At 37.5% G+C, this 18,861-nt stretch overlaps 2 protein-coding genes across 2 annotated transcripts in view; both read left to right on the forward strand.

The window, feature by feature from the left end:
* LOC102787094 (phospholipid-transporting ATPase ID-like) overlaps window positions 1-4,186 on the forward strand; it is a 53,640-nt gene extending 49,454 nt beyond the window's left edge. The window contains exon 28 of the mRNA XM_087849409.1: window positions 1,196-4,186. Within this exon, the coding sequence (XP_087705535.1) occupies window positions 1,196-1,525 (330 nt within the window). The 3' untranslated portion in view covers window positions 1,526-4,186. The remainder of the gene's footprint in view (window positions 1-1,195) is intronic.
* A 6,145-nt stretch (window positions 4,187-10,331) lies between these two features.
* Window positions 10,332-11,686, forward strand: LOC118453463 (uncharacterized). Its single transcript, XM_087848780.1, has 2 exons — window positions 10,332-11,062; window positions 11,449-11,686. The coding sequence occupies exons 1-2, from the start codon at window positions 10,332-10,334 to the stop codon at window positions 11,684-11,686; spliced, it is 969 nt and encodes a 322-aa protein (XP_087704906.1).
* Window positions 11,687-18,861: the final 7,175 nt, after the last annotated feature.

An 18,861-nucleotide genomic window follows, 5' to 3' on the forward strand; every position in this document is an offset into this window, starting at 1 on the left:
TAAACTATTGCCAGTAAACAAGTGTCAAAAAACAGGGAAAAGATCATTTTACAGTAACGTTTTACTCACAACAAAGTCATCTAGAAACATGGCATAGAAAACTACTCAAAACTAAGTCATCCTACTTTAACAGTGCTAACTTGCCAAAAACAAGTAGAGGTTAAAAAGCAGAGCTTATTGAGAATCAATGTGATCATTCATTCAAGGGTCAGTATTAGGGATGGGTATTGATAAGATTTTCACGATTCCGATTCCATTTTCGATTCTTTATCGATTCTCTCATCAATTATTCTTAAAAAAGGAGAACAGTAAGGTCGATTAGCTTAGAACTTTGTTTTACATCTTCTCTTTGAACAAGATAGAAATTTAGGAGTAACATGGCCTTACAAACCCAACAGTGAGATCTTAAGAGAGCCACAGTCTACGGCTCTTCAATGGGGTGTCACAGGGTGCCCAGGAAAAAAAATTGTAAATGTAAAATAATAAAATAAATATTCTTCTGTAGCAATAACAAAGTATAACATCAATTATTCTGTAGCAATTACACAAGAATATCCAGTAATGTCCCTGCCTACAATTAAACACATTCACTTACTGAAAATCATCTGCTGTGGCAAATGAGTGCAAGCCTTTGACCACAAACTTGTCACTGCTCGGTGACATTTGTCTATCCTGGCCTGAAAGGAGACGCTAACGGTAGACTGCAGCGAGAACTGCCAGCATCTGAGCCAGACTCTGTCTGTCTCATCATGATCACCTAAATCGTGGTGACGTCATTCGGGGCGACTGGAATCGATAAGGGAATCATTTGCAAAAATGGCAAACAATTCCAAGGAATTGAAACAGTGGGAACCGGTTCTCAACAAGAACCGGTTTTCGATACCCATCCCTAGTCAGTATGTTGAATTGCAGTTTGAGGGTGCAACTTGAATTCTGTACCTGAGATACAAGACAGACAAACAAGACGTGATTCATCCTTTAACTAGTTTATTTGGATAGATGTGTTTACTCCTGAGATTCAAACCCTCGGCTCTCTGAGGAGTTTCTCAAAGGATTTGTCTTTTTAAAGGTTTTCTCACATATACAATATGTTTAAGATGGACTCATTAACCTTCTGGCTTCTTATTTAACTAAATGTTTCCTTAAAACACCCACTCCTGCATTATAACTGTCTCATTTCCTCCCCAAATGTTAGGTTATGTTCAAAGTGAGGCAGGCGAAAGCAACACCTGCTCCACCAACTCGACGCGCCCGCATCCGTCGCACCAGCTCCCGCCGCTCGGGCTACGCCTTCTCGCACGCGCAGGGCTATGGGGACCTGGTGACATCGGGTCGGTTCCTGCGGCGTCCTGCCCTGACGCGATCTTCTGGTTTCACCCACGCAGGCCGCACCACTACTAGCTTCAGTCCAATGGGACGCTCGGCCGGTTACAGCCCAACGGGACGTCCTCAGAATAACAAGGTCCCAAACGTGGAGGTGACTTCCCTGCAGATGTATAGGACAATCACAGATTCTGCTCCCTGATGGACGGCACATTTAGGACTCTTTGAAGAAATTTGGGAGCAAATAATTAACTACTGACTGGAGAGCTACATGATGTTGGCAGCCAGAAGTGTTCAAAGGTCCTATTTGTTGCAATGAAGAGCTTGCTTGGGCTTTCCAGAGAAGTTCATGTCAAAGATTTTTCATACCTACACAGAAGACGAGGTTTGAAGAGTACATGACTTTAGCTCCTTACGTTTTTCATCAAAGGGAACTACAGCAACAAATGTAGCCACTTATGATGGGTATATGAATCGTCTTCTTAAGATGCCAGCGGATGAGAGGGTGATTGATGAAAGCTTTCTGTCAATATAGATAACAACGGGGTGCTTTGTCTTCAAATAGGAAAGGAAACAATATGTCATCATGTTTACAGGCTATCCAGTCTATCTGGGAGTCCAGCTGGAAAGCAGTGTTTGCAGAGGAAATAACGAGCAAAGCCATGTCGCACAAGATATTGACTTTTTAAAATCTTTTTAAAGCATTTTATTTTCTTAATTTGAAAGCTGTACAAGCGGTCAGCACTTTGGCTGTGTCACAGTGGCAGTGGGGAATAACCAAACATATCATAAACTGCTTCTTCTAATACAGTACTATATTAAGAGCCCAGGGGTGGAGTGGGGTGTAATACTCAGAGAAGAAAACTCATAAATTTACAAGAGAAATGTCGAGGAATCGCATCACTTAACTTTAAGGTTTGGTAAAACCAAAAAGTCACAGAAAGTAGATTTTGGTTTGTTGATAGAGTCGTTGAGTCTTTTTTAAACACTGTTATTGATCCAAAAATGAATTAAAACATTTCAATGGAGAGAGATGTCGTTGGCGTTGTAGCAAATTTAAATTTGTGAGGTCTCTGCCCCATAATGAGTTTATTTATTTTATTAAAGTTGAGCGCCCTGAATACCCAGAGGTGGGTAGAGTAGCCAAAAATTGTACTCAAGTAATAGTAGCACTACCTCAACATAGTTTTACTCAAGTAAAAGTAAAAAGTAGCCATCCAAGAAATTACTCAAGTAAGAGTAAAAAAGTATTTAGTGAAAATGGCTACTTGAGTACTGAGTAACTGATAATAACATCTGATTTAATGTTTAAAAATGAGCCAAGCAGACAGACAAAAATCTAAAGTTTAATACTGAAAAGCAAAATAAAAATACTACATATAAAAAAACATAATTACAAAATAATAAATCTAATCTTTTCAAAATCATTATGAAACTAATATTTAGAGAAGGTAATATAAATGTTGGTAAAATTGGGTAAAGTACTTCCAGTAACAATACATGGTGATACTTTACTTCTCCAAATGGCACAACAGGCTCAGCAGATAGAATAACATTAAAACAACAAACCTTATGTACAAACAAGAAGTCTCACTTTGACATAAACTGCAGGTCTGTGTCTGTGTCTCGTGCATTTTTGGTTATTTTGTTTATTATTGTTTATTATTCATTAAATGAAGTTATTCACACTGAGTAGCAAGAATTTTTTCCTCAAGTAAGAGTAACAAGACTTCATAATATTATTACTCGAGTAAAAGTAAAAAGTACAGTGTAGAAAAACTCCTCTTGAAAGCATTTTTTTCCCTCAAGTAAATGTAACTGAGTAAATGTAATTAGTTACTACCCACCACTGTGAATACCCCATAATACACCAAAATAAAAAGCAATACTGATAACAATGTTTATATGGCCATAATATTCTGCTTTCAACGAAGGTTTACACTTTGTGGTTTGTTTGTTTTTTAATTTGTTTATTGTTTTCTTGTGTGCTGAAAGCATTTCACCAAACTTGCTGAATTTGGGAAAACTTGGCAAAAAATATCTTATTTTTGATTTACATCCAAACTGTTTAGATATTTAAACAATAAAATAAATCCTGGAGTATAATGAGGTATACTCTTTGCTTCAAGTAAGTTATTGCTTACCTAAAACAAATTATTAGTAAAGGTCAGTTTCTTATGAAAGCCCACAGCCCACTGCCCGTTTTTGATTTCTGCCACATTTGATTGATATTAAACAGCTGTTCAATGATCCCAGTCGGCTGCTTTTAAGGATAAATTGCAAAATAAATGTGAGGAACTCACGAGATAATTGAAGAGATATGTGAAAAGAATATACAAATATTTTGGACATTGTATCAGTATTCATCAGCATGTAAACAGAATTAACGAGAAGATATGACTCCTTGGTTGAATGACTCCAAACATTCCCAGCTTGGTGACAAATGTGGGAACGGTGTTCAAAGCTTTTACGTCAATTTCTTATAAATCAAAATCAACCCAAACTTTATCTCATTATAAGAGTGGACCAAAAATAACTTTTGCAGTTATACAATAACAACCCTTTCATGTTTATGTGGCTGTGCTGTAGTCATCAAATGGTGCAACATGTGGAGCGTAGTGGTAATGTAAATAAGTTAAAGGGCATATACTTGAACAGCACAGGGATACCAACCCAAAGGTTTCCGGTCTACCGGCTTATTATTTTTTACCAAAAATTAAAGGACAGATTGTTCTTTATGTTTCCACAAAGTGGTCTTCAATTTTCTGCAGTGCAACTTTATATTCCTTCAGCTGTGTTTTGATTTACGTTTTGGTTACAGCAGCTGATGCATCCAGATGCTGTCTGGAGCTTGTTTCTAACAGACTGAATTGAGTTCGGGCATCCCGGTGTGTCTGAAACACACCTTCTGTGGCAGATTGTGCATCCTAACTAATGTCCGATTTTCCTCTGCCATTAAACTAGCAAAACCAAAAGGGGAACCTGTTCCTCATCGAACAAGAAAGTGGACTCTGGTGGCTGTATAGAATCTAATCCAAGTAAGACGTGCTGTAGAAACTTGATAACATCTACCTGTGTTTGGGAGGTTTATCACAATGTACACACACTACAGAGTTGATTAAGAAATCCTTTAATCCATTCAGGGACACATTTGGCTTCACATTTGTCTTCATGCCACTGAGCACCTGTTTTGTTTTTTGTCTTTTTCGTGCATTAAAACCTGCAGTGAGTGCGAACAGGGTTTAAAAACACTGCTCAGATCATTCCTATGGACTGTGCTGTATAAATAATAATATTTATACCTCATTGTATTTATCAGATCACGTGCTTGGTAATCACTTTGAATTTCATGTATTTGTAATGTATGTCTGCATTTGTCTTGATCACCATCTCTTTCTTCAAGTGTTGTATCAGCCTGCTAAAAATTGGAGCAAAAGAAAACGCACATGCTGCCTTATTATTCAGATAAAATGATATTTTCTTACTTTTCTTATTTTATGCAACTAAGAATGTTTGATCAAAGATAAAGCTGTTAAAAAAAAAACAAATCAAAGCTGATTGCAGATGTTTTAAGTTCAAAAAGGAAAATTTTTATTTTATACAGTGATTTTCAATTATTTGTTATGTTAACGATCACTGAAAGCTTAAACAGTGGTCCAAAACTGGTTTGGTATTTGTCAATTAATGATGTTTAATGTCCGATTTTTCCTTTTTGTTCCTTTTCCGGTTGTGAATGTTGACTCTGTAAAATTTAACCCCCAATGATACTTTTTAAAGGCTTCATACATTGTGACAAAACTACAAAGTCACACAGAAATTAATGCTGGAAGTGAGTGTGGTGAAACTGGTTTATAACACAGTTAATTTACATTATTTACAGTACAGGCATTCTTTATAGAAACAGTTCAGTGTTTGTATAAACGGAAAAACATTTTCTGTTGTTTTGGAAAATGATACTGCAAGTGACCTTTAGCCAAAAATCAAAATCAACAGAGCAAGTCGAGCTTTGAGTCAGATGTTTCTAATTTCATTACATTAGATCCAACTTCTCATTTTTTTCTGACAGCTAGTAAATAAATAAAATGCAAATCCTCCAGAGCTCTTTGATGCTTGTGCACGTGTCACAAGCATGGCTTTTATTTTGGACAGCATCTTTAATTAGGAAGAGGGAATAATCTTGTTTAAATAAACAGTTAAACATAATTTAACAGAGTTTTGTCTGTTTTATTGATCCATAATAAATTAAGGGTAGTTGCAGTCCAAAACTCCTTTTCCAAGTGGTACATTAAAAAAATAAATGGTAGCCATACATATAAATTCCAACATTTATGAGTTTGTTTTTATTATTACTGCATCTGCTGCCTTGAGTGTAACATAAGGGATTTTTGACAATTGTTTCTCAGACATGACAAAAATCAACTTAGCACTGCTCTTTCTGATATCTCCTTCATGTTGTTTTGTACCTTAAAACGTTTTTACTGCAATAAAAAGATTTGAACGATCAACATACTTCATCGTTACACTCTTTACTTGTTTTTGTGATTAATACGTTGCACTACTTTCTCAGTAAGTTAAATAAGTAATAAAAATGCTGCAAAGTGACACTATAGCAGGAGTTTTCTTCCACTGCAGCATAAGAAAAAGCAGAAGATGTTTTTCGTCTTTCAGTCTACAGCAACCGTTTTATCGTAACCGCCTCAAATGTTCCTTAACCTGCTGATTTTTTAACCTGTTCAGATGTCATGACATTTTTGTGAACCTTGATCTCTGCCTACTTTCTGGTTTTGCTTGCTGTTTTCCATTTGTTTTAATACATTACCACAGAGAGCTCCTGCCAACATACACTGTCTGAGAAGTGACAATAAAAAACCGAAAACAAAGGTCGTTAACTAAAGCTGCAGAGCATCATTCAAAGGGACAGTCCCCTCATTGTCATTCAGTGTGACTCAGTTCCATAACATTCAGCAACACAGATTTTACACATTGAATCTGAAAAGTGGCCCTCACATCTTTTCTCTAAAAGTTTTAAAGTAGAATAGATGAGTTGTGATAGAGGGCGATACACACACTAACATGAATCCTTCTCCTTATGTCAGTCACCAAACACACTATGTACCTTGTCATTAATACTATGTAATCAACCCTTTTCACATTTGCAAACCTCAATTCAATTTGGTAAATATCACAATGTTACATTGAAAAGCAACATAATTAGTTGGATATTGTAGCATCTAAGAATAATTCATAGCAAATGATCAGATTTCAATCTAATCCACCTGTTTTAGGGTGGAGCCTTTAGTTGTCAAACCAGAGGAAAAACTTAAAGAACCATTTGTGGCAAAGCAGATAAGACGAGAGATGAGATCACATAGAGGCAGTCCACTAAATTATCAAGCACTTAAAGTAACATTATTCAGTACAGACACTGGAAAATCACCCTGCCACTCCACAGACCTGCACACGAAGCAAACTGGTAACAGAGTTGTTTCATATTAAGGTTTTTGAATTGATGCAAACGCTCCCTTTACTGCACAGACTCAGCACAGAGCATCATGTGCCACAGTTTCACACATGGAGAACAGATTTGTAGTCCATGGCATCAATGTAGTGGCAGCCATCCTGTTGGAGCCATGTTTATAGTTAATCCTGTTAAATGCTGCCATCCATATCAATATGCTCCGTTTGCAGTGTCCATTGGCATTTTTTAAGTGTGCTACTGCAAAGTATCCATGAAACGCATGAAAAACTACTTTGTGAAAAATAGTTCTTGTTTTTCCAGCTAGCTTCAGTATTTTCTCCCTCATTCTTCCTCACCTCGTACAACCTCTCTGTCAACCTCTCTTCATCCTCCTCACTCCGCTACAAACTAGAAAATAACAAAAATATAATCTTATGATTATAAGAGCAAGTGGGGGATCCACAGTTGACAACAGGACAAAACACTGCTAAGTTATGTGAAATCATCAGAATTGAATGTGGGTGAAATAGAAGCTGCAGCTTTATAATAATTGGAGAATTTGACTACATGTCGACTCTTACCCGCTTCTTTTTGCTCTGTCTTTCTTTGCTCTCTCCTCTCCTCCCTCTGTCTTTGTGCCGTCACCCAAAAGTTAAATATTACAGTGAATAAAGATGATGACATTTACGAAGGTGGATAGTAAAAATCGCTTTAATGAATACCTGGAAACGATGGAGGAAATGAAATACACTGATTTCTAAGTGATGGGTTTGAGTGTAAGCTGAAACTTGGTGTGAAATCAGGTGGAAAATTTCTCCTCTCCGTTGATCCTTTAATCAGCATCACTGTGTTCAGGTGTGTGTGAGCTTTTAAACAGCCTAGCCGGAGTGTTGGGCCAGTAGGTGATTTGACTAAACCCGTTTCCTCCTTTCATTCAAATACGAAAGCGAGAAGTTGAGCTGGACAGAAGTCAAAACCAACTTTGGCAGTTACAGTTAAACCCGAAGGGTCGTTTTATCCGAGGCACCGACTCATTATGGTGAAGCGTGGGGCAAGAAAAGGCTGCAAATAGCGATGATTATGAGCGGTAAGAGCAGTTTTCTCTGCACGCTCACCACACCTCACTCATAAATCAAGCAATTTTACGTTTGTTGCTTATACACCAGCGCATACACTGGGCAGAACGACTTGTTGTAGAGGTTTTACACATCGAGAGAGGTTTAAGTCGAATTCGGCTTTGTGTTGTGTAAAGTTGTGACGCAAGAACTGATCGTTTCTGATCTTTGTTGTCTTTTAATTCCCACTCCAGCTGTTTTACATGAATTAAATGGTGTCATCGTTTTATCCTCCATTATTATAACCATTATTATGGTTGAAGAGTGTAATGTGTTGATTTTGTTGTTGATGAAGATTCAAGTTTTGTTTTGTTTTTCTGAGCTAGCTTTATGCCCCACTTAACTCTTCACCTAACACCTTGTTGTGGATCATCTTTTCCATATTGAAAACTTAGCCTACTGCAATATAAGAAAACATCTGAAATGCTGCAATATTATTTATATGTATCCATAGTGATGAACTCCTTTTGGGGGTAATTTTAAAAACGCCACACAGACTGACTTTTGTGACGCATTCATATTTGTGTCCACTCTTTTAGGAAATGCCAGTCTTTATGTAAATAGGAAAAAATGCTAACGTCATAGAGGATCACTCATGTAAAAGTTTTTTGTTGGAGTTCAGTTAGATGTTAGAGCATCTGAGGTGATTCCTGCTCAGTGTGCTTTAGACTGTCACAGCGAGCAGGCCGGTGTTATTTTGCATGACATTTGCCTTTTGTAAATAAACCGGACAATGCAAATGTCTGTGCAGTTGGACACTGTGTGGAACGTGGCTCTGGCACCATGTTGTTTATTAAAACACAGACTGTAATTCAGTTTTACGTAAAGCTATGCAAACCAGTGGAAACAGGTTGCCAGTTTAAAACAGAGCTGATGTGAGAGAACCACAGGAGGTAAGCGCTTTGTTTGTTTTTTAATGTCGACTACTAGAAATCCTTAGTTTTGAAAATTAAAAACTATTCCAGGTGTCTTGAACACCCTATATGTATATTTTAAAGCCCCTTGTGTCAATTTCAGACTGTGAGGTCTTAAAGATCAAACGTGTGGTCAAAAGTTTGGTAGAGAAGTGTATGTGGACTTTGTGTTTGAGACAGCATGAATGTGACTGTAGATGTGTGCTTTGCCTGCAAAGCTGAAATGGCTTCAGTGAAAAGTTTTGTGCTTTTTGTTGTAATTTGAATGCACAAACTGTCAGTTTGTCCTTCTCTGTAGTTTCTAAGAAAGTGGCGTTTTTTTTTATGCACAGGCAGTTGGAAATTGGTAGTTTTAAAATAGTCTAATGTAGTTTACGCAGATCTGATGTTTTAAGGAGAAGCACTCTTGTGTCTGTTTCACCACCAGCAGCAGCACTGATATAGGTGAGCAAAATTGTTAAGTGCCCACAACAGCCATAAATATGATGCGTAAGCTACTTCTGCCTCTTCAGATTGCAGTATTTAAACAATAGTATCCAGTACACATTTATGCCCCTCGATACCTGTGTTTATATAAATATTGTGTTAACCTCGCTTCTTGGGTCACAGTTGGTCTTTCAGTTTGATGATGATGATGATGATGATGATAATAATAATAATAATAATAATGTATACTTTATTGATCCCCGTGGGGAAATTCCTCTCTGCATTTAACCCATTCACTCAGTGAAGCAGTGGGCAGCCACTGGGCGCCCGGGGAACAGTGTGTAGGGACGGTACCTCACTGGATTCGAACCCCTGACCTTCTGATCATGGGGTCACCACTCTACCTACTGACCTATCCCTGTCCCTTTTTTTAAAAATAAAAATAAAAAATTGTTTTCATTTTATTTAAAGTTGGTTTTTTTTTTTTTTTTTTAAGAGTGCATTAACACAAAAACATTTTTTTTAATTTTTTAAATTTTTTTATTTATTTTATTTTTTATTTTTTGGCCAGCTGAAGAACTCCAGCTGTGAGTGTTTCGGAATCTGGAGTATCTTGTCAGCTGAGACACTCTGGTTGCTATGTTACAAAATATCTTGTCGATATTACAGGTATTTGACTTTGACCTTGGCTGTTGCTCTGCTGGTAGAACCACACTGAAGAAAATGTCCAAATGTTATTTCTATTATAAATTATATTAAAAAGTTATTAGTGTAGGGCTGGGAACATTGGCATCAAACTGGGAATAACTTTATTTTAATGGTTCACAGATGGGAAATGCTAATGTCAGTGTTTAGATTCAATTGAGGCAATAAGATTTAATAGTAGTTTTGGTTATTGACAGTGTGTTTCCTTTTTAGAGTGTGGAAAGAGTGTGATGATCTGAAGATTAGGGAGCAGCATCATCCCTCTGTCCAGTCTGTTAATCCACAACTGATGCGCCTCGTCCCTGGTTACTGCTGAAGGCTCAAGCTTCATCTCGTTGCAGCGTTGTTGTTCCTGTGTTGTCAGCTTGTCAGCGCGTCAGCACATGAGACATGAATCCCTACGGAAATGAATATCTTGGCTCTCATTTGAGTGGTGCCGCAGCATCTCGCTCGCAAAGTTCACCCCAAGAATTGGCTTTAGCTCCATCGTGCGATCAGTCTTCTCCAGTCATCCACCCGGATAATAGTTCTGCTACAGTTTCAGGCCACAACATTCCTCCACACGAGGCCTCATCAGACCAAGAAGGTCCCCAAACCCTGGTCCGATCGCCAAGTTCTACATTCCCGCTTCCAGCTTCAAATCCAGACTTCAGTGTTGGAGCCAGGTCTCAGTCTGATCTAGCTTCAGTCTCTACCCCAGAACCTGGTTTCACAGCAAATCCCTACTCTGCGTTTGGCACCCCGTCTTCATATCAGGTCTCTGTGATCATCCCCTCCACAGACCTCCATCCCATTCCCCTCCCAACTCAGTGCTCTGAGGAAAACTGTCCAGACCTGGAGTGTGCCATCTGCTTCAGTCAATTCAACAATGTCTTCCGCTGCCCCAAGATGCTGCAGTGCAAGCATACGTTCTGTCTGGAGTGCCTGGCTCGCATGAACGTCAAGTCGGCCGAGCCCAACGCCATCCAGTGTCCGTTGTGCCGCAGCTTTACGCCCTTGCCTTCCCTCGGCCTGCCAAAACTGGCCACAGACTCAGATGTTTTGTCTTACCTTCCAGCTGCTATGCAGAGAGTCTACAGCATCCGTTTCCTCCGCAGCAAAGGGAAGCTGGAGGTCAAAAGGTCAGTGAGTGAAAGCTTTCTCCTTGCCTTTTTGTCCAAGTGGTTCTTTGAAAGTTCAAATATTTTCTTACTAGGTTTCCCCAGTATCGCAAAGGAAAAACTGAATAGCAGGAATATTTTAATACTCATATTAATCTTAATGTTGTTTTGGAGTGAAATCAACAAGTCGCGCTGTTTATCTGAAATGTATTTTACTGGTGATGGAGCTGTGAAATTGGCTCGGAGCAATATATCAGTTATTAATCAGCGAAAGGTGTGCGTATAGATGGATTGTGTATTTTATTTCTAAATATTTTTGCAATGGTAACTGCGCAGAACTTAATTATAGAATATAGAATAAATGCATAAAACATTTAGTTTGAATTTATTTAATTTTTGTTTTTAAGGTCAACTGACGGACAACGTCGGTGGCCTCGGCAGTCGCTGACGTCTCTGAGATCCATCAACCGCTCTCTGGACGTGGGCATTCCCAGTGGGAGCGCAGAAGGTCACGGTCAGTCACGCGGCACTGTGTGCAGTCTGACGAGCCACCCGGTGTGTCGTGCCTTACTCCTAACATCTGTGGTGATGATGATGGTGCTTCTGACTGGTGTCATTATCTTCCTCCTCACCTACCGCAGATAACTGAGTGACATCTTGTCCTGTGAAGTCTTATAAAAATTGGTGTCATGTCACGTAAAAAAAAAAAGATTCTCCTTAATTACACGAAGCAACAGCTTTTCCTGCTGCTATTTAAAAACTGATCCAGATGTGCAATAAACATCACTCTTTGAGGCGGTGTTGGATTCAACAGCTTATAACTGAGCTTCAAAGTGAAGAGCTCCTTTTTAAATACAAAACTGCAGAAACTGGATAAAGACGACTGAGAAACTAGAAGAAGGTGGACTTTTAATCGTGAACATAACACTTCAGCTTCTAATAACTGCCCAGGTATCTCTTCTTGTTTTATTCCTTAGTTTTACAAACTATCAATGCACTTTTATCTGCCTCCCCTGTGCCAAAGGCTGTACATGATCAGCTTGCTGTTGATAACTTGATTAACATAACATCTTGTTGTTCAAGCCATAAAATGGTCAAGAAAAGACAGTAGTGGGAAAAAAAGTAGCTCCAGTTGATTTTCATTGTAGCATTTTTGCAAATCTTTGTGTTGATGTTTTAAAAAAAAAGCTTTATATTAAAGATGAGGGCTGACGCACTAAGAGCAAAAACTGGTTGTAAAGTTCAAAATGCATGTTAAAGTCTTCATGGCTTACATTTAACTGCTAAAAAGAATCGTTTTGCAATTTTGTTACTATAATTTAATATGTTAGAGCTATTATTATAGACTATAGTTTTGGTCTGGTTGCCTGACTTTAACTACGAGATTCTTTCAACTTACCATAAGCTATTGCCTTCTTCCTTGTTCTGCTCTGTGTACGTGTGTTGTTTTATTTTTCCAGCACCCCCCCGGGAAACTTTGAGCACTTTAAAAAGGTGAAACCTGAAGTGTGAATGTTGCACGTTTGATTCATACGTGTTTTGCTAACAACAGGTTTCATTTAGTTGGAGCTGCAGCTTGGGTTTCATGCAAATCACCTGAACCGCAATTTGCGCACATTGCATTTTCATAGATGCTGGATCATTTTTGTGTTTTCAGCATCGCCACTGTAGGGTTTTCCATGCACGTAGTTTTACTTTAATATGTCTAGGGTTCGAGATATCTGCTGCTTAATTCTTCATAGCCACAATGGAATGACTTGAAGGCTTATCCATTTAGTTTTAGATCTATATCCAGTTAACTCTTCTCCTCTTTGACAAGGAATTTTTTTATTTTTTTTTAATGCATCTTTGTTTTTCTATGCTGTGAGTACTATGAACTAAACTGTTATAAATTATCCAAGGATATGCAGCTCATTTTTGAAAAGGCAAAACGGGGGTATGTGGGTAAAATCGCCTTTAAATGTGTGAACTTTGGGTTTGCATGTCATATTCTGTTACATTCAGCAAGCGGCTGAGCTGTGGGATGTCTGGTGAATGTTGCTCCAATATACAAAATATTTGCTCTAATACTGCAGATTCTCACTCCAGTTGATATTACATTAATCTACACCTCTGGCATCAAGCAACACCTGTTGTAAAACTATTTTGACTTGCAAATCAAAGATGAAAATGCTGCTGCTTTTTTTTGTTTGTTTTGTTTTGTTTTCTCTCCTTCCTCCTTCGGCCATGCCTTCTAAAATGTGTACCCAAAAACCAAGTTTTAACTGCAGATTCGAACAGTTGTTTATGACTGACAGCGTGAATATATTTCAAAGTTTACCATCCTATTTTCCTGTTTTGTTTTTGTTTGTTTGGTTGTGTTTTGGTTTTTTTTTTTTTTTTTTTTTTTTTTTTTTTAAATGCACGAGATAAAAGTCTTTCAGGTTCTTTTGTGATTAAATTGTGAAGTGAAAATTAAATGATTTTATATATTTTATGTAACTGTTTAGGGAAAGCTTGCAATATCATTTTTTTTGTGATACTAAAATAAATTTCTTTGTTTTTAATTTGTCATTGTCCTTATTATGCATTTATTATATTATTTTAAATACAAAATATTGCTTGGTTTGTTTTTTTTTTATTGCGTTTGTATCAAGCTTGGACTGTATCAACCTTATTTGGAAAACCACTTTCAAATTAAATTAATCTCTCTGATGGTACCTGCTGGTTGGCTATGGCAGGTGGAGCAATAGCATCATATAAAGTAAAGTTTATGTCTAAACAAGAAGCCACTGTGTCCTTGTTGGCCGGTCTTCCTTTGTTACTGCTCCTCTTTTCACCTTTTCTATCCAGAATATCCAGTAGCCTCCCAAAAATAGAGTATTGTCTCATTAATATATCAGAAGTGGAGCAGCACAGTGTGTTTTCCAAGACAGCAGTGAACATAATTTCAGTGATGAATTGTTTTAGCCCAGCAACTTGATTTATATATTTTTTTGACCTGAAATTTTATTTTACTTTGATTCACACTTGAACTCACTTTTTACACTTTTAAGTACTTGAATTATTTGAATTTCAACAAAAACTTAAATAAAATCAAGGCCTTCTACATCATGCAATAGTGAACCAAAGTGTTGCTCACACACTCCAGAAGTTTGAATGATTTTTCTTATTGTTTGTTCAGTTTAAGGAAGTTAACAGACTTTTCCATAAATGATAAAATGGAAAATTCTGTACATTTACAGTATGCTCTGTACTATTTATGGACATTACCTTCAGCTATAAAACAGAAAATCCCATTTATTCACAGTATATTTTTTGTATCATTAACAGAAATTTTCCATTAATAGAAAAATCCAAAGTTCTGTTTATATTACAGGCAATTCCTTTCACTGTAACTCATTAAATGTACTTCTTTATATCCTTAGCCTTAAAATTATGAGTTGAGGAACATAACTCAAACCTAATACAACATTTGCTCAAACATTTTGGCAAATTTAAATTGAAGCTCAAATTGAAACTTTTTAAATTAATTTGTGCTTAGTACACAACATTGGTAAGTAAAATACTCTTTATTTTCCTCAGTTCAAAAGTATACTAAAATATAATGACACCATCCATCTTGTCATAAAATGACTAAGGAGCTAATGCATGAAAAAAATAACTTTTTATAATTTGAGCATTTTTTTCCCCCCTTGAAATCAGTTTGTTCTCATGTGTGTTTGGAGAGCTGGTTACATGACAGCACAGGATTTAAACTGAATAACAAATAAAACGTATTTATTAAAAAATCAGGGTGTCAATTTTAAAAACATTTACTGATGTTAACTTGAAGCGCTGAATTATTTGTTGTCATTTCAATTCAGTTCACTTCAATGTCTAAGGCACCAAAGAAAATGACATGGTTGTCTTTTTAAGGCGTTTCTTTACAGTAATACTCTGTAAAGTAATCTTACCTTACATGTATTAAAAAGATTTACAAAAAAAGATGACTTCTGAACAGAGCAATAAAGTTTTAAAACACGTATAAATAGAGCAGTTCATATTTTTATCTGTAGTCAGTTATGTGGCTGGAAAACTGGGCAGCTGGAAAGATCAGATGTATACTTTTCTGTTGTTAGAATTTCAAGAGGAATATTTGGAACGTAAACCTACACCATGTTGCTCAATTTCTTCAGAATCATCTGTGTGGCCTGAAATTAAAAAGGTAACATCAAACCATGAGGTTCGCCTGCCTGCAGAGCTTCCATTGCCAAAGGACCAAAAATTACCGCCGTGTAGAGTTGGCATGTTTCCTCTGTGCTGTCTCTGGTTTCTTTACCTCCCACATTCCAAAGACTTGCATGTTAGCCTAGTTTTTGATAGATGATAACTTGATACAATGAATTCCAGTCACTTTCCCCCCCAAAAAACATGTTTACACTCTGGTACTAAAATCGATTTTGGCTTCTTTGGACAGTTTCCATTTTCATAACTCTGCTAAGGGTGAACTGTTTTATTATTCTTCTACTTGTAATCGGAAGTAACTGTCTACTCTTGATTTGCAAGTCTGATATTTTATTAGTTTGTTATTTAGTGATAATTAGCAATGGAGATTATGATCAAACCTACCAATCTGATGTGCGTGATCCTGGATCAAGCCTTCTCGGTTCTTATTTTAAATCTGAATTATTACGCCTTTATATTTGGCACATTTTGAATGAAAATTAACTCATACTAATAATCCACTTTATTGTTGTACCTGTTGGATTCGGCAGGTGGAGCTGTAGCACCAACATATGAAGTAAGATTTGTGCCTAAAGAGGCTGTTACACATCACCTGGATCAGAAATCTACCTTACAGGACAGATATGTCAATTATAAAGTAGGCATAGTACTAACACACAATATGTATCGGGCCACATACGAGAGAGAAAGAGTCACATGTTTCATTGATATGTTGGTTTCCACATATGTGGAAAAGTGATCAGGTCATTGATGAAAATGACCTGGTTGGGAAAGATTCTCTGATTAAATGTGCAGAGGCAAAGATACCATGTACACACAGCCTTATTTACAGACTAAATATATATATAAATTGCACGTAAAAAAGTTAAATTATTTTTTTATTTAGGAAAAAGGAGAAATCAAATCTTACTCATTCAGTAGATTAGTGGGGCCATAGTGTTGCGGTTTACATGCTAGAGATCTTCTGTTTGACCCCAGGAGGAGACAGAAGTCCTGTGCACCTGAGGATTCATTTGTTGTCTAGTTCCTCCTAAATCATTTGAAGTCATCCCCTCTGGTTCCTTTGAAAGTTTTCCATTGTTATATAATTTTCCCACTCATCTCAGAATAAATGTATCTCTCTCATTTTCAGAGGAATATTTGAAAACTAAACCCCTTACATGATTTCTTGAGAATCACCTGTGTGGGCTGGAATTAAAGAGGTAACTTCAAACCACAAGGGTGCCTCCAGGGCTGAAAAATGATCCCAGTGTGAAAGAAGTGGGTTTCTGTGGTATTTTCCCTGTGCCTCCTTTAGGTACTTTGACTTCCTCCCACAGTCCAAAGGCATGCATGTTAGCTTAATTAGTGGTTGTTGATGAACTGGCCATGACTGAATCACATAAAATTCTACATAATTAATAAATAATCCAGACTTCACCGCATTAAAAACGTTGTTCAAGTGCAAAAATCAGCTTTACAGTTCTTCCACCTCTCTTACACTTTCATGGCTGAAATAGCTTAAAGCTGAAACAAAGCTTTAAAAATCTGAAGCAATAACCTGCTCAGGACGTCTTATCAGGGTTGATTGTTTGAAAAGTCTCCACTCAAACACGTGATGTGAAACAAAATAGTTTCTCACTGTGAGTCGGCTGCAATGTCTTTAATATGTCCTTTATGATTGTGTGGGTGGGTGTGTGCTTGATATCAGTGCACACACCTTAGAAACACTATGAACAATGAAACAACCTTGTAGCCTTAGAGACCAGTCATCCTGCACAGATTTGCTTCAAAGTATCCGAGGGAAGTGTCCACCTGTGAGTCTCGCAAGATCTAAAGGGGGAAAATACCAGAAACATAAGATCAACTAAATCCAGGTCGGTGCTCCAAGCCCTTTCGCTACCCTGAGCTCTACAGCATCAGCTCATTCGGTCAAAGGTCTGAACCAGCAGAGGTCGCTATCACTTTTCCTGTGACGTGTCATGGCCTGACACGGTGAATGATGGTGATCCAAAGCACTTACTATCAAAAAAGAGAACAATAAACATGAAATGTGGTGAGGATGAGCTGGAATGCACTTCAGAATGCATGATGCAGAGGTATATAATCAGACCCATCACATTTCTCAGTCCTTTCTTTACCTACTTACCTTATGCGGAGACGCAAGGAGAGAGGAACTGAAGCAACAAGTATAATTAAGTTAAATAGCCATGGTTTTGTAGCGATCACCTTTAAGAAATGTCAATTAAACATTTAAATTGATCTTTAACTGTATTCAGAAGGTGACGCATCATTCTTAGGTATTTAAGTATATTCATTCATGTGTTCCTGGTGTGTTGTAATTTCTTAGTAAAAGACTAAGTCTTAGTAAGTAGACTTCTGTGAAGGATAAGTCTGTGTATCTTCACTCCTAGTTCCTCTTTAACGCTTCCTAGAAATGAGATATCCTTGATGACAGTGCACTGAGATTGATTTTCGGGTCACATAGGGGAAGACAGAAAGGAGAGAAGGTAATAAACCACGCAAGCAGAGAAGCAACAATAAGTAACAATAAGTGATTGCACGTATTTCATCAGACTCACACGAAAAATCTGCTGTGATGCACATTTCAACACCTCGTTAATGACTGTCCAACCAAGAGGGATGACATCAGTAACAATTTTCTCAAGGAATTTCAAAGGAACTGTGAACCAGGTCACCATCAGTCCATGTTGGTTCAGGGCCAGGGTTTTTGGTTGGGTTCGAGTTGACACAATTTTAACCAAATAGAAAACCTTTTAAGAGAAAAGCTGTCGAGACAAAACTGATATATGAGGCTTTGTTTGCAATGTAACATCTCGTAGAGCTTGTAGTAGAGAGGAGCTGGACCTGAAAACAAAAGATTTTAAGCGTCGACATCTGAACCTTTTTAGTAACATTTTGCATCCAACATTTAATTTTTTCCAACTTCTTTCTTTCATTCCTCAGACACAAGTACAGCAGACACAAATGTGCAAAAAAGAGAAAAAAGTTATACGAATAAAATTACAATAAAAAGCTTTTCATCCCCACTTTTCTTCCAGGTGTTTCCTTTTTCAACAATTTATATTTCTCTAATCTCCCTCTGAATCTCTTATATATTTTTACAATGCACTGTTTGCCTTCAATATAAAGACCCATATAATAAAGAAATAACCATTTCACTCAGTAGCTCCTGGAACAGTCTGACATTTTCTGTAAGCGAGGACAGGAGAGGACAGCAACATTTCTTTGGTGCGTTGACCTCATTCAGAACACTTTCATTTTTCTGCCCAACACACACACACACACACACACACACACACACACACACATTTTGTTTGTATGATAGAAGGCTTGTTGTTGACGAAGGACGGAAGAACATCCACATTGTCTCATGGTGATTTGCCTCTTTCCCAGGATTCCATGGTGTACGTGGGCACGTGGGCGGGACTGGATGGTCAGCTAGTCTGGTTTTCCTCAGAAAGAACAGGTCGGATGCCACTAATGGGAACTCCACAAAGGAGAAAACTGCTTTTGTTACGTTATAGTTAATATTCTGTGTAATTGGATACAATTAACTAATTCTTTGGCAGTGGATCCATCAGAGTTCTATTGCATAAACGCTTAAATTAGTT

This window comes from Neolamprologus brichardi, chromosome 12 (assembly GCF_056152115.1).
Source record: "Neolamprologus brichardi isolate AB-2024 chromosome 12, ASM5615211v1, whole genome shotgun sequence".
In the NCBI taxonomy this organism is placed as follows: Eukaryota; Metazoa; Chordata; class Actinopteri; order Cichliformes; family Cichlidae; genus Neolamprologus; species Neolamprologus brichardi.

Excerpts from the sequence above, each read along its gene's own strand:
- LOC118453463 (XM_087848780.1), top strand. The coding sequence starts at position 10,332 with ATGAATCCCTACGGAAATGAATATCTTGGCTCTCATTTGAGTGGTGCC. Across the intron at positions 11,063-11,448 it reads GGGAAGCTGGAGGTCAAAAG|GTCAACTGACGGACAACGTC; the intron begins GTCAGTGAGTGA and ends TTTGTTTTTAAG.